The 16,025-nt window shown below is 55.1% G+C and overlaps 1 protein-coding gene across 3 annotated transcripts in view; it reads right to left on the bottom strand.

Annotated features, from left to right (window-relative positions):
- Positions 1-15,797, bottom strand: part of Adgra2 (adhesion G protein-coupled receptor A2) — a 38,463-nt gene extending 22,666 nt beyond the window's left edge. The window contains exons 1-2 of one of the 3 annotated variants that reach the window (XM_021236823.2): positions 14,668-15,797; positions 195-266 (exon numbers count right to left, since the gene is read on the bottom strand). In XM_021236823.2, coding sequence (XP_021092482.1) covers positions 195-266; positions 14,668-14,930 — 335 coding nt within the window. In that variant the 5' untranslated portion in view covers positions 14,931-15,797. Of the gene's footprint in view, positions 1-194; positions 267-14,667 lie in introns of those variants that run through there. The other 2 variants (XM_004855382.3, XM_087217283.1) reach the window with 2 other exon arrangements.
- Positions 15,798-16,025: the final 228 nt, after the last annotated feature.

Below are 16,025 nucleotides of genomic sequence, written 5' to 3'. Positions count from 1 at the left end.
CTGCCAACTGCAAGGATTCCCTGCTTCTCCCCTCCCTCGATGCTCTTTCTCCCAGACCAGCCCGGCTATCCCGTGCCCGGTGCTCAAGTCCTGGCAAGGTCCATGTGGGTCTGACATGGCCCCACATGTTCAGGGTCACTCAAGCACCCTCCGACCCACCATCACCTCCACACCCCACCTCAACCACCACTTACAACTTCTCCAGCAAGGACAGTCCCAGGAAGGATCCATTTCGGAGCACGGTGATTTTGTTGTTGCTCAGGAGTCTGAGGGGACAGGGAGGACATAGACGGAAGGTACAGTTAGATGCAGGAAGATGCGGGTGCACCCAGGCTCCTGGCCAGATCTGTGCTGCATTCTGTGAACATGGCACAGCAGCCCCACCCTCCATGTAGCCAGCGCTCTGAGCCCCAAGGCAGACATTTCACCTGCCTGGAGTCTCCCTGGAGGCTGGATCTGACTTGGGGCTCCCTGTGTGGGTAGGCTGAGCAGGTGTGAAGTTGTGATTCCCCTTTCTACTTGGGGACCCCAGGATTGAGCTCACAGCATCCCCAGCCTGCCCTTCACCACTGACTCTGCTCAATCCCTCAGCCCAGCAGCCAGCGCAGAGCAGTGGAGGCCTCTGCGGGCCAGAGCTTGGCCCCAGGTGGAAGAGGCAGGTGGGGAGCTCCCTTCCACGGCCTCTCCAACACGCCTAGCTGCTGAGGACCCCAGGGAAAGTGACCCAGTTCAGAGGGCCTGAGCACCCTGGGCGGTTGGGTCGCTGTTCCCTTTCCTCCCCTAGCTTGTCTGCAGCTTTGTTTTGGTTTTGGTTTTTTGGTACTGGGGATCGAACTTGGGACCTTGCGCTTGTGTGGCAGGCGCCAGAACCACTGAGTCCCTGCAGCTTTGATAAAAAAAGCTCCCTAGCTGGGGATTTAGCTTAGTGGTTCCGCCACCTGCCTTGCAAGGACATGAGTTCGATCCCTAGTACCAAAAACAACAACAAAAAAACCAAAACAAAAAAAAGCTCCCTGAGCTCCGGTCTGGGGGGAAAGACAGGTCTCAGCTTCACACTGTCTCTGGGAGTCCTGTGTACTCGGTTGTGTTTGGAGCACTTCTCTATCCACCCACTCAGCATTTCTCTGCCAGACTTCCCACTGGGAGCAGAGTTTGGACCGGCAAAGGGCTCATCCCTTAACTGCTTATTTGAAAGCCATAATGAGCCTCTGGGCTCTCCAGCCGGCCAGAGTGAAACCCAGTGGTTCCCTCCTTTGCTCTGCAAAGGGGTGGGAAGGCTGCGGTGCCTTCTCCAGAGTGGCCAGCCCTTGGGCCCAACAGCGAGGGAGAGGAGAGGGCAGAGTGGGGACAGGCAGAGGGGCTGGCATAGGTCTGTGCTCTGCTTCCTGCAAGGTAGAGGGTGAATGCACAGTGAGGGCCCCCAAACGTCTGAGGGTCATCTTTTGCATGTGGGGAGTGAACCCAGGGCCTCTACACTGAGTTACATGCCCAGCCCTTGTTTTATTCTGAGATAGCATTTGTCCAAATGGTTAAATTGTTCAGGCTGGGCTGGAACTTCTGACCCTCCTGCCTCAGCCTCCCAGAGTGGTGGGATTATAAACATGTACCACCACGCCTGGCTCTTTTTAAATTTTTTTTAATGTGGTACTTAGGATCAAACCCAGGGCTCTGTGCATGTTAGGTAAGCGCTCTACACTAGGTTACATCTGCAGCCCCCTGCTCCATTGGTAACAGGCTCCGGGACAAGGGACAACTGTGGCCTAATGGAGGCAGGAGCTGAGGAGGGGCCTTTTCAGTCAGTGGGAAGGGGTGGAGGTCTCATTTCTTTGTTTTCTCCCCACCCCAGATAGACCCCTCCCACCCTCCCAGTCTCTGCCTGAGGGTCCCTGCCATAAGTGACATTTCCCAGGGCGTTCTAAAGAATGATCCAGAAGGGACTGTGGCATTTCCAAAAACACTTCACATACACATAACTTTTTTTTCCCCTTTGATTTTTTTGAGACGTGCCTCCCTATGTAGCCCAGGCTGGCCTCAACTGGTGGCTATCCTCCTGCCTCAGCCTCCCAAGTGCTGGGATTACAGGCATGCACCACCACAGTCAGTTTACTGTTTCGATATTTCAAAAGTTACCTCAGAGGTCTGGGGCTGTAGCTCAGAGTTATAGAGTGTGTCCAGCATGCCTGAGGCCCTGGGTTCTGTCCCCAGCAGCACAAAAGAAATAATCCATCAAAAAACTAAAAGTACTTCACACCAGATACTATATAAAAAACCAGAGCTTTCATGAATGCCATTATTCTCATTTTATAGATTAAGATCATTTTATTTTGCATTATACACTCGGGCTAGTAGTGGTAAACTACAATCACTCACCTTAGCTCTTAGGGCTTCTAAATTTCTCCTCGGGCCCCAGGAGGGCTGAGTGGCCCTCAGTGGCAATAGGCTCTGGATGGTGTGAACTAGGTCTTAAATCACAGCCCACCTCAGCCCATCCCCAGTTCCTTCCCTTCATGCACCCTAGAGTTTTTGCCAATTATCTGAGAAGGAAAGGGGACCCCTCAGTCCTTGGGAGCACCACAGAGGGATGGATCTCTGGTGTCCATTCTAGCCTCCCCCTCCCCAGGGGCCTCTCCCAAGGACTGTCCCCTCCCCAGGAGAGGGAAAAGGACTATGAAAACTTAGGGGGTGTGGTGCAGAAAGGAGGAATGGGGCTCCCTGATCAGCACAGCAGCATCCATAGGGCAAACCTGAGAAATTTATATGGATAATCTATGAGAGAGAAAAAAATGTTTGATTTCCTAGGAATACATCTGAGGATTCCAGTTTGGAAAACACTGACTTTAAAAATCTTATACTATGGGGCTGGGGATTTAGCTCAGTGGTGCCGCCACCTGCCCCGCTAGGGAAAGGACCCGAGCTCAATCCCTGGTACAAAAAAACAAAACAAAAAATCTTATACTATGGCCAGCAGTGGTGGCACATGTCTGTAATCCCAGGTCTGTGGGAGGCTGGGGCAGGAGGATCACAAGTTTGAGTGAGCTTGTGCAATTTAGTGACTTAGACTCTGTCTCAAAACAAAAATATAAAAAGGGCTGGGGATGTAGCTCAGTGCAAAGGTGCTGAGTTCAATCCCTAATACCACAAATAAATAGGTAGATAAATCTTACACTCTGAAAATGCTTTCCAGGGGCCAGGGATTTAGCTCAGTGGTTCTGCTACCTGCCTCACAAGTTCGAGGACCTGAGTTCGATCCCCGGTACAAAAAAAAAAGCTTTCCAATTAAAAATTATCTTAATTTTCCATAAAAGTTTTTTATCTTTAAATCTGTAAAAGGTTTTTATATAAAATATATAATACTAGCCAGGTGCGGTAGCATACACCTTCCGTAATCTCAGCTACTTGGGAGGCTGAGGCTGAAGGATCACAAATTCAAGGCCAATCTAGGCAACTTAGCAAGTCCCTGTCTCAAGATAAAATAAACAGGACTGGGGATGTAGCTCAATAGTAGTATTTACCTAACAGGGGCTGAGCCATGGATTCAATCCCTAGTACCACAAAAGAAAACCCAACAAATAGATACTAAAATGTTCTCCCACTCCCAGATCTCTAAGATGAAAAACTGGGATCCCAACTCGAGGACCCCTGACCAAGGGCTCTAAGGGAAGGTGCTGAGGAATTCCCACTTTTTCTAGGTCCTCAGCCCCTGACCCAGCTCCTCCCACATACCCGCAAGTCCTTATCACAGAACCAACCCACAGAAATAAGTGAGCAGCATATGTCATTTTAAATCTTCTAGTAGCCACATTTTTAAAAGCTTAAAAGTTTTAATAATATATCTTATCAAATCTAATGTATCCAAAATATTATCACTTCAATATGTAATCAATATATAATTTGTGTGAGTATGTGTGTATAGTGCTGGAGATTAAACCCAGGGCCTTTTGTAGACCAGGCAAGCACTATGCCCTCCTAACCTTATATAAAATTATTAATCAAGCTAGGCACACACCTGTAAGCCTAGCATTCTGAGAAGCTGAGGCAGCACAATCTCAGCTTTGAGCCCAGCCTGAGAAACTTAGCTTAATGAGACCCTCTCTCAAAATTTAAAATTGGAAAAAAAGGGTTGGGGATGTAGCTCAGTGTAGAGGCTTTGAGTTCAATCCCTAGTACCAAAAAATATAGCTAGATAGACACACACTCATGCACGTATGCATGAATACACCAGTGGGACAGTTTCCTTGTGTGTACATCATGTCTGGGGTGTATTTTACTCTACCAGCACATCTGAATTCAGACCAGCCACATTTCAAGTGTCCACATGTCTCTGCAGGGTCTAGGGGAGCAGGGTAGAGGACCCAGGAGTAGCCTGAGGAGGCCAGAATGAGCTCTGGCCCAGAACAGCTACCTCTGGCCTGCCTGTGGGGCCATCTGCCAGCCATATCCCACCCCCCAGCCTGTGCCCAGACTCCTGCACTCCTCCACCCAGGAGGCAGACAGGTGGGGGCGGCAGCCCTGGCTCCCTGCTTGCGTTGCCTGGCACAATCTCCAGCCCTGAAAGCCTCAGACCCTCGCTTTTCTCACTGCAGCACACATGGCCCTTGCCCTTGTCCTCTGACCACCTTGAGGCGGCACCCAACACGCAGTGTCTCATCTCCAGTGGGCTCCCTTCCCACCACACCGCCAGTTCCCAGGACTGGAGAAGACTCAGGTGCCCACACACTCAGATTGGATCTCCCAGCCTTGGCCAGCTGTCCAGGTCTCAGGGTTCTGACTTTAGACCCTGACCATCTGGATCTAAACAACTGCTGGTTCTGTACTTAAGTGCACAGGTCTGGGATTTTTTGGTTTTTTTGGTACTACAGATTAAATTTGGGGCCTTCTTTCTGAACTACATCCCTTATTTTATTTTTTATTTTTGAGACAACGTCTCACCAAATTGCTAAATTGCTTGGGCTGGACTTGAACTTGTGATCTTCCTGCTTCAGCCTCCCAGAGTGCTGGAATTACAGGTGTGTACCACCATGCCTGGTTCACTTTTTATTTTTTTGTGTTGCTGCGGATGGAATCCAAAGCCTTGCACATACTAGGGAAGTGCTCTACCACTGAGCAGCACCCTGACCCCAGGACCTGGGGATTTTACAGGCAGGTGGGAAGCTGAAAGTTCAGGGCATTAATGGGACAGATGAACACACACTCCACATAGCTTCATCCAATGGGAAGAAAAACGTTCCCACCATTCCTGGCTGCCTCGGGGGAGGAAAACAGGCCCCGAGGCCACACTGGGCAGGGAAGGAGGGAGCTCTGGCCCCACAGTTCTATCCAGCTGTCCCAGACATGCTGCCAGCCTGGGCCTCTTTAACCCCCCAGACAGACAGCTCCTTAGCCTGCTCCACCCTCTCTCCCTACCACCTCCCAGGGAGCCAGCCTGGCTGTCCCCTCCCAGCCACTAACCCCACAGGCCCCACAGGGCATCTGCAGCTGCTTCCCTCCTCCTCAGGCCCCAGCCACAAGCTTTCTAGGGGAAGGTGGGCAATCCCTGGGGTCTCCTGTTCTCTACTCGGAACTGAAATCTGGCCAAACAGAGGGCGCACACTGAGTCCACTCCAAAACATTCTCCCTGCTGGGGTCCTATTTTAGGGAAGAGAGCAAGCAGAGTTGCCACTGAGGAGCCCGGAGGCTACGGGAGGGAGTGTCTGGCATCTCCAGAGGGGTGCTGTGGCCTCTGTGCAGCCGCAGGAACTCACCAGATACCACCCTGACATCAAAGGTGACTCTGCAGGGGTCACATGGGCGCCCTCTATGGGGCACTGCCCCGCTCTCACACCTGCTGGAGGAGGCAAACAGCCAGCCTCCTCCACAAACCAAACAGGAAATGACCACCTCCTGAGCACTTAGGTCTGCCTGCCCCCAGGAGTCCAGGACCAGGGCCCAGTGCAGCCAGGCCATTACCTGGTGCTTGGAGTCTGGGAAGACCTGTCCCCACAGCCTGCTGCTGGGAGCTCGAAGTGTCCTAGGGAGATGAGTAGTGAGGGGAGAGAGGTGGCCTGCTTGCTGATATCCAAAAGACCTGAGGCCCATAACCCACCTGAGCCACTCTGGGAACCAGAGCTCCCTGCCCATCCGGTAGGTACTGGGCCCAGGGCCTTCAAGAATTTCCAGAGCTCAGAGAGACATCTGAAACCTTAAAAAAAATCATTGCATCCAACATATGAATGCAGTCCTTGGGGTAGAGCTACATGGCTAAGCACTCACCTACCATGCACAAGGCCCTGGTTTCCCTCCCAAGCATTGCAAGCATATGTACACAAAAATGCTGCAGGGGGCTGGGGATTTAGCTCAGTGGTTGTGCTGCCTGCCTTGAAAGCTCAAGGTCCCGAGTTCAATCCCCTGTACCAAAAAAAAAAAATGCTGCACAGTGGCAATTTACAAATGCTTAGTCATCTAACTACTAAATACCATGCTTTGTTCACATTGATAATTGATTTAAAAATTTTTTTTTGGTACTGGGGATCGAACTCGGGTCCTTGTGCTTTCAAGGCAGGCAGCAGAACCACTGAGCTAAATCCCTGACCCCTTGTCATGCTTTGTTTATGAGCAAACATTATTATGTTTGTTTGGGTTTTTTGGAGGGGTACTGGGGATCAAACTCTGGACCTTGCACTTGCGAGGCAGGAGGCTGAACCACTGAGCTAAATCCCCAGCCCTGTTTATTATGTTTGTTTATTTGCTTTTGTTTTTTTGAGACTGGGTCTCACTTTGTAGTTCAGGCTGGCCCTGAACTCACTATGTAGCCCAGGCTGGCCTCAAACTTGACCGATCCTCCTGCCTTAACCTCCTGGGTTCTGAGATTACTGGTATACTTATGTTTAATGAAAAATGTGAGTAATTTCAGTCTTTGTGTTTTTTGTGTTTTTTTTTTGAGACAGGGTCTCACTATGTAGTTCAGGCTGGCCTTTTACTCACTATGTATTCCAGGCTGGCCTCACTCACAGCAATCCTCCTGCCTCAGCCTCCCGAGTGCTGGGACTACAGGTGTGCACCACCATGCTCAGCAGGAGTAATTTCAGTCTTGAGGATGTGACAGTAAATCCTCCAGAGTAAGGCGTGTCATCCATGGGCCCAGCTTGCACAGGTATCTTTGGGCTAAAGGCAGCCCTGAGGCCCTGCTTCTCTGCAGGGCCTTCTTTCCTGTCCATTTCGTCTGGCTCCAGGGCACATAAATGTTGGAGAGAACATGCAAAGTGCCTTGGCCCCTCCTGGACTTCCCCCTGGATCCAAGGGACCTTCCTTGGCTAGAGGCCCAGGCAATCAGCCCCGAATACCTGCTGCTCCTAGGAGAACCAGGTGGAGCTTCCTTCCCTGGGCCTTCGAGGACTATGTCTTGAGACTGCCTGTGAATCCTGGCTGGAAGCTGGGCCAACCGGGCAGGGATGGAGGCAGAGACCAAGGGCAAGAAAGGAAATAATCTTGCAGTAACTCTTGCTTGTCTCCTTTCATCTATGTGTATATATATATATTTTTGGTTTTTTGTTTTTTCAGTCCTGGGGATTGGACAAGAGAGTGCCAGGCTGAATACCTAGCCATTTATTTATTTAGAGACAAGGACTTGCTAAATTGCCCAGGATGATCTTGAACTTGCCACCCTCCTGCCTCAGCCTCTGAGTACCCGGGATTGCAGGTATGCATCACCATGTCCAGCTACTACTCTACACTTTTCTCACAGGTCTTGTCTTTTTTTCTCTCAGCTACCCTCTCTACAAGAGTATCCCATCTTGGTTGTAAACCAGCACAACCAAACAATTGGGGCTTGGATGGGAAGTAGTGACCTCGAGAGGCACTTGCAGTTTTGTTTTGTGTTTTGGTCCTGGGGATCAAACTCAGGTCCTTGCACTTGCGGAGCAGGCGGCGAAACCACTGAGCTAAATCCCTGGCCCTGCACTTGCAGTTTTTGGGACCAAAACGGGAGGCAGAAGTCTGAGAAAAGATGCTACAGTATTTGTGTAGGTGAAGACAATGCCTAGATGAGGATTCTGGGATCCCTGCACCCCAGCTTGAGCACTAGGGATAGAGTCTGCTGAAACCATCCACACAGCATTCATTCACAAACCTACCTAGTTACTCATCCTGTGCTCGCCTCTGTGTAACATGTGGTTACTACAGAAGAATGGCACACTTCTATTCCTAGAGGGTGCAGAGGGACATGTACAACAGGGTGGAATGCGTGTGTTTCTGTGTGTGCGTATGCACACGTGTGCATGTGTGGTCTGTATGTGCATCCACTGGACTTGCAGAAGCTGGAACAATACTCCCAATCCACCTTACACACTTCCTGCACACAATCCAGAAGTCCCACCGGTGGGGAGCCACGCTCTGCAGTGAAGAAAGCAGGCCTCCCTGGGGATATAAACAGAGCTGGGATGTGGTGTAGAACACATGATTAGCATGCATGAGGCCAAGTTCAATCCCCCAAAATGCAAAAATAAAATAAAAACAAAATAAAATGGACCTAAAAGGATAAATCTATTATGAGTCTTTTATACTTACATATAAATCAGTCCCATAACTATCTTTCCTCCCTAGAGGAAAGCTGGGCAGGAAGCCCACAGGTCAGGGAAGGAGTGCTCAGTGGGTAGGGAGCTCACTGCAGAGACCTGGGTTCTCCCAAGTGAGGGGGCAGTTTCCTTCTGCCTCCAATTCCTGCCCTATCCGGGAGAGAGCACCCATCCTCTCCCTGGCTTGCTGGACTCCGGAGCACAGTCCTCTGTGACATGCCCCCCATGGGGCTCACATCTACCCTACAACAGTCCAGGGCAGAGCATGAGAGGAGACGGAACAGCTGCACACACACTGTAGAAACTACAGGTCTCACGCCTCCTGTGTCAGTCTGATTTTGAATCCTGTGGAGGGGCTGGGGGTGTAGCTCACGTGTACTTGTTAGGCTACTGCACGGGAGCCCCCTTCCCCCAACTCGTGCATCCATGTTGGGGAGACGGATCAGTGTACCTACCATGCCGTCCTAGGCGCCACACTCTGTGTGTCCATGAGGGGAGAAGTGTCTGGTCAGCCTGTGTGCTGTGCCGGGTGCTGTGATGGGCCCGTCCCTTCAGGGTGGTGTGGCTAAAGATGCAGGTCGAACTAAAACCGCTGTCCCTCAACATCTCAGCCAGGTCTTCTAGTGAAGCTTTCCTCAGTCATAAACCATATTTTGATCTCCTGTCTGCTAACTTTTTCTACGGCCCAGCAACCCAGCTTGAGTGAAGAAGGAAAGTGTAATTTCAGGGGCCTCTTCAAACCTCAGTTCCAGGCCCCTGCTGCCTGGGTCCCAGGGTGGAAAGCCCCCAAGAGGCCTGAGAAGTGTCACAACCCCCAAACCCCTCTGTCCTTCCTAGAATGTGGCTGTTCTTTTGGCTTCTGTTTTCCCACCTGCAGAGGCGAGGGGAGGCCGGGTCCTGGGGTCCAACTAGGACCAGTGACCTGGCCATCAGCCTGCTCTGGCTGTCTCCTGGTCTGGGCTGGAGACCCCATCCCTTGTCTTAGGGAGCCTTTCCCATCCTGAATCCAGAGACTTCTAGCTCTGCCTCACACATAATTCCCAGCAAGGCCAGAGCTGGGCAGAGCAAGGGCTGGGAGGAGGAGGCACTCCAGCCTTCCTTCCCCTTCCAGCTGGGAGATGTCTGGTCCCTGTTCAGGCTGTGACTCCCTCCTGAGGCCGCCAGCCAGGCCCCTCCTTGACAGCTGGGCTCCCCTGCCCTCACCTGGCCCCATCCATCTTGCCCTCCCCTGCCCTGTCTGGGCCTCCCTGGTTCCCAGGGGAAAATGGAGCAAAGACTGGGACAGTGGGCCCGCAGGCTGCAACGGCTCACTCCAGAGGGATCTGCTGCCTTCCATCCTCACCCTCCCTCTCCTCAGCCCAGTCCTGAGAGCAAAGGAATGTTCTGGAGTTTGGGAAGGATGGGGGCCCCTGGAGGAGGGAGGAAGGGGAGGAGGCAGCTTGTCCGGTTAGTGTCTAGGCTCTAAATAGAATACAGCGGCTGGGCTGGGGGAATGAAAATAAACAGCCCCTCTGGACAGCCCTTCCTAGTGGTCACCGGACTTTCCTTCTGGTCCCTCAGCTCAGGGCCATTTCCCTCCTCTCCTCTCAGCTCCCCTCCTAAAGGCAGCCTGAACTTTAGGAATGTTGGGCCAGGCTGTGTGACATTCTAGAACCTGCATCCCCTCTCTGGGCTCTGGTGAAGAGAACAGCCCACCACTACCCCTCCACTGAGAGAAACAGAAAGACCTGGGCCAACTCAGAAGTGGCTGCAACTTTTTCCACATCAGAACGGAGTTCCCATGTGGGATAAACTTAGAAACTCTCTCTTCAAAAACATGACCCCAAATTTAAGGGTCAATCTATGGTTGGGTTCAAGTTGCAATGCTTTCCCCATGCCTTGGGGTGCTATCTCTGACTCCCTCAGCCCGGGAGTTGCAACTCCCCTCCCAGTCTCAGAAGGCCATCCACAGTAGCTAGCAGGAGGGACTTTCTTGGGGTTCAGCAAGGCCTGGGTCCAGCGAGGCACACATCCTGGGTAATCAGATAACCCATCCCGGGTCCCGGGCCCATGGGCCAAAAGACATGAGCACATCGAGGCTCCGTGTGTTCAGTCTGTTCAGACCGTGGCTCCAAACTCTGCCCAGAGCCCTGCCTGAGCAGGACCTAATACTGCACCAGTGGGGCCCTGGGGTGGGTTCCCAAGTGAGCAGGCAGTGAGGCACGTGGATTCCTCCAGGGCCCTCACAGCAGACGGGTATGGGTAGGGGGTCCAGGAGCCCACCAGGGGTGCCTCAGCATCTGGGCAGTCGGTTCCCTGGGCCACCGGGTCTCCAGCCTCTTCCCTCTTCCCTTCTTCTCTTCACTCTCCCCCTCCCCCTCCTCTGCTCACAAAAGCTCTCTGTACACAGCCACTTCCTCTGGCTGCTGTCTCTACGCCCAGACCTTATGAGAACCATATGGGGGAAAGAGCAGAAGAGCAGGGGGTGGGGGACTTCGGCCCGCCCCTTCAGCCCGTCTTTCCATTGCCCTCGGGCTGTGCTGTGTGCAGGGCACTCAGTATGTTGTGCCCAAGCTCTCCAAACTGGATCCCGAAGGCTGCAGTGCCTGAGCCCTGGCCCAGAGCTGGAGGTCCAGAGGGAGGTCTCTGCCTCAGAGTTAGACCCCTAGTTGGGAGGACTCCCCAGAGGCTGGGAAGGGGCCTCCCACCCCTCTCCCCACTTTCACCCAAGACCACCAAATTCCTGCCAAGACACGCAGACAGTGCTGGGCTTGTGTGACCACAGCCCCTTCTCTGGCTGGGGAGCCAGCGGAGTGGTGACACCCTGGGATGGGAGACTGAGCAGATTTGGGGTTTGCCTGTTCTGGAAAAATATAGTGACCTGCCCCATGCCTGCCTGCTCCTCCTCACTCAGCCTGGAATGTTCCCAGGTCAAAAGGGCTCTGGTCCTTCTGAGAAAAGACTTTTTCTAAAAAGTGTGTGTGTGTGTGTGTGTGTGTGTGTGTGTGTGTGTGTGTGTCTGTGTCTGTGTCTGTGTCTGTGTGTGTGTGTCCAGTGGGCCCTAAGTCCAGCCAGGTAAACAACAGGCCCTCACCTGACAGGAACACTAAGGGATCCCAACCAGCTAATCCTGCTGCTGACCCATCTGGCTGTGTGACTATTAGCAAGGCGCCATCCCTCACTGGCCACAGCTTGCTCAGCTGTAAGATGTGGGAGCTGGACTCACTTATCTCTAAGACCCTCTCCAAGGCAGACAATGTAGGAATTTATGACACTGGCTGACGTGCTATGAGGGGCTGCTCAGAGGTCCTGGGAGGTCCTCTCAGCCCTGCTTCTGGACTTATCTACAAAGTCTGGTTCTGGAATTCCTCATTTTCAGGGCTCTCACCCCTCACTTGAACTCCCAGAGCCAAGAAGCAGAGGGCAGGGCCTCAACTGCTGCCCTGGAGTGGGGGGCTCACAGTGGGCCCCACCCACGCCAGCTACTTCTGGTCACCAGCCACCCACCCTGGGACCTTTCCCTTTGCCTCCTCTGAGGAGCCCCTGCCCACAGCTGCCCCACACACTGGGCCGAGACTTGGGGCGGGGTGGGGACTCAGATCAGGAAGGAAGCCAAGAGCTCTGCTTCCCTGGAAAACTGAGAATGAAAGTCCACAAGAGGAAAAAAGAAAAAAAAAGCAAAGGGTGGGGAGAGGGGGCATGGAGTCTACAAAAACAGAAGGCAGAAGTTGAGATAATGGGCAGTGGAGGAAGGGTGTCTCAGGAGGTAAACAGGACTCCTCGCAGAACAGAGCTGCCTTGGGGACACCAGGCCCGAAGGGCTGCAGAGCGAGGCTCCTTGCAGACTAGGATTTAGGTGGCACTTTGAACTCCACCACTCAGTGTCTGCCAGGCTTCCCAAGGTGGCATCCCCAGTCCGTTGAGGACTTGTGTGCCTCGAACCTGGAGGTCCACTCTGGTGGGAAATAAAGGGGATATTGGCAATGGAGGATGCAACCATACTTCAAAAGCAATTGGCTCAAGTTCCCTGGTTTGTACCAGGTGACAAGGTCAAAGGTAAAGGGGGAAAGTTGTTCGGGGTGGGTGATGGAGCAGGCTTCTCTGATGCCTTCTGCTTTGCTGCCTGGCCTAAGCAGCAGCCTCTTCCCAGCCCCTCTCTCCCTCTTCCCTGAAGTGGTACCCTGGGGGTACAGTGAATGTGCTGGGAATGTGCTGAAAACACGGAATCCCTGCTCAGCTTGTGCTGAAGGATAGCCTGGTTTCTTTTCCCTTCAGAACCAGCTGGGGGGAGGGGGGGCACATCAGGATCACAATTATGATCACAATTATGCAGAGCTAAGAAATATGTCTGTCTGGGGATTTGGTCACACTGCAAGCTGAAGGGACAATGGGCTCTGAGACGTTCCTGTCCTGTTCTGTCCTGTCCTGTGTGTTGTCCTGTCCCGTCTGGACTTCCCTGTCCTGGAAGGTGTCTACCCTTGGAAGGTATCTTGAACCACCCAGGCCAGTGTTCTCCTAGGAAAGGGGGTGGGGTGGGACCAAAGGCAGGCTGGAGCCACATGTGCTGCCACCCTGTCACAATATATTCTCACCCGGAGTTGGCCCCACTCCCTCCTTGGAGTGGCGTCGATGGGAATTAGCCATGGCTGGAAAGCATTAGTTGCCAAATCATTCTAAGATGTACTGAAAAACCACTTTTCTATTTGCCCCTCCCCTCTGCCTTGGCTGTTAGGGTTCCCTAATCCTGCAGACACTCAGAGACAGAATCCCACCTATATGAGCCCATGTGGCCACACCTGGGGTGAGCACAACTCTCCGCCTGCTATTCCACACAGCCAGCACATGCCCTCCAGAACTGAGTGGGCTGGGGAGTGCCCAGGCCTGCCTGGCCCTTACACACCAGTGGGCTCTCAGAGATCGGCCACACTGTGGCCAGCTGGGGGAGCTGGGTGAGGGCAGGCACCCTGCCTCCACCTCCCGGCACACACACACCCAGCCAGGCAGCCAGCGTCACAGGCTGACCAGTTGTGTCCTGTCAGGAAGCAGGCACCCTCTGAACTCACCCAACCAGAGGCTTTACTGTATTGTTCTGGACACAATCGAATAGAGGAGCCAGCCCCAACTCTGGGCAAGGGGCAGTGGAGAAAAGGCTGCCACCGGTGTCCATAGGACAGAGAACGGGAAGCGGCGGGCTTTTCAGCTAGATCCAGGACAGGAGAGCAAGGGGCCGAGGCTAGGGCCTGACCCTCAACTCCACGGCATGCGAGGAGGGCCGAGCACGTGGCCCGCGCAGGAAATAGCCGTGAAGGGAAGGGTCGCGAAGGCTCCTTGGCTGTGGGGACTTGAGACCCCAATGGGAGGGCACAGCCCCCTCCGGCTGGCAACGAGGGCTGAATGGAGCCCCGGTGGCGGTGGGGATCGCGGTGGGGATCACGGAAGGGGCGCGGGGGGGGGGCTCCGCTCAGCCCGGTTGGTTTCTTTGCAATCTTGGCGCAAAGAAGTTCGTCGAAAACCGGCCAAAGCTCGAGTTTTTGCAGGGGAGGGAAAACACGGACCCGGCACAAGTTCACTGCACAAATGCGCACAGTGCTCCGGAGAGGGGCCCAAGAGCAATCGGGACGCTGGGGTCTCGTTCAGACCAGAGGCGCCCGCCTTCCACGGGGAGATTTTTCAGAGCTCAGCCTCACGGCTGTCAGTCCAGACAGGAAAAACGGGTTGGAAGGCCCACGGGGGCGGACCGGCTGCCCCCGATCGGAGTCGCCCCCACCCAGTAAATGCAGGGGACACCTCAGCACGGACCTGGGCGTGTCCGCGTTGGCGAAGACCCCAGCGTCGATCCTTTCTGAGCCTTCCCTACTCCCACCCCGCTCAAGTCCCCAGAGCCCCCAGCGCAAGCCAGGCTGGAAACCTGGCACACTGGCGACGGGCGCACACCCCACCACACCTACGCAGGGGCGCACCTACCCCCGCAGCCCCTTCCTCTCTCTAGGCTCCAGAACCCCAATCTTTCCCCTCTTCTCCAAGCCTCTGCACTCGGGCCTGCCCTCGGGTCCCTGGAGTGGGAGGATCGCCACTTGCCCTCCTCCTGTACCCCGCGTCCCGCGTCCCTCGGTCCTCGCCGGCCAGGTAGGGTACTCACAGCGTGACGGTGCCGTTCGGCAGAAGGCTGGGTTCGGGAGGCTCCAGGAGATCCCCTCCGCCGCACGCCACTCTCCTGCGCGCCGGGTTAGGGGCGCCGCCGCCGACCCCCTTGGGTCGCTCCCCGGAACACTTGCAGCTGCGAATGGGCACCGGGCAGCCGGGGGCGCCCCGCGTCTCGGGCGCCAGGAGCAGCAGCCAGGGCAGCAGCGGCAGCAGCAGGAGCGCGGGCGCCTCCCGCATCCTGCGTCCCGCGTCGCCCATCAACCCATCGCCCGCGGGGACGCACAGCGCAGGGACCCCGGCGTGCGCGGCGCGCTCAGCGGGGGCCGGGGACGCCCGAGGGCGGGCCGGGGGTCCCTGGGCGGAGGCGAGCCCTGGGGTACCCGCCGCCGCGCCCCGGGGGCATGTCCGGCGCGGCCCGCGGGGGAGGGCGCGACCCGGCTGTCAGCGCTGGGAGGGCGGCCCCAGCCTCGGCACGGCTCTCCTCGGCGGCGGCGGGCGGGCCCCTGCTCGTCCCTTGCTCGCGGGGCTGGGCTGGGACCTAGCGGATCGAGCCGGGCTCCCGCCGCCGCTCCGGGCCATGGATGGAGGCGGCTCGGCGCCGCTCCCGCCGCCCGCCCCTAGCCGCCGCGCCACTCCGCGAGGCCCTAGCGCCTCCCTCCGAGGCCGAGCCCTGCCCCAGTGGGAGGGGCGAGCCGGCTGGACACCCCGCACCCTTGCTGGGTCCCCTGCACCCCCTCCCGACCCTTTCCTTTAGCCCGGGGCCACAGCCCAACTCGGATCACTGAGCCAACACCGTGTCTGTCCACAACACCTTCCAACTCCGGCTCCTCGGGCTCCTCCAGCCCGATTCCTGGGCCTCTAGGGCTTTCGCGGACCCGCGGACTGACCCTGAGAAGTCCGGTGCTCCATGCTGGGGACCGATCTTTGCTCACCGCTGGGAAGTTTCCGCTGGCCCCAGTCTGACTCGACGGCCAGTCTGGACTTTGGTTCTTACTCTCACACCCTGCTCCTGGTCTCCAGCTATGATGAGGCCACCGCAGGAGGGTAGGAGGGTACAAGCCTGGGACAAGGAGGCAGCAGACCTTATCCAGCCAGCAGTGACCTCGCCCGGCGGGGGGTGCGTGTCATTCGGCCAAGGAGAGGTCAAAGGCTGAAGCAGATACTGCTAGATCTGGCCACCGTGTGTGTGTGTGTGTGTGTGTGTGTGTGTGTGTGTGTGTGTGTGTGTGTGTGTTGTTGGGGGGACAGTGGGTAGAAAGAAGGAAAACGAGAAGGTTGTGTGACAGGGTGTGGGCAGAGCACTGCACAATCCGTTCTAGGCTTAGCCCTGCCTTTTACTAGCTGTTGGACTTT

The sequence above is a fragment of the Heterocephalus glaber genome, unplaced genomic scaffold (assembly GCF_053883595.1).
Source record: "Heterocephalus glaber isolate CG9 unplaced genomic scaffold, H.glaber_assembly_v1.0 deba00001461, whole genome shotgun sequence".
Taxonomy (NCBI): domain Eukaryota; kingdom Metazoa; phylum Chordata; class Mammalia; order Rodentia; family Bathyergidae; genus Heterocephalus; species Heterocephalus glaber.
The sequence above is the reverse complement of the archived record's forward strand: the minus strand, read 5'-3'. Positions and strand labels throughout refer to the sequence as shown.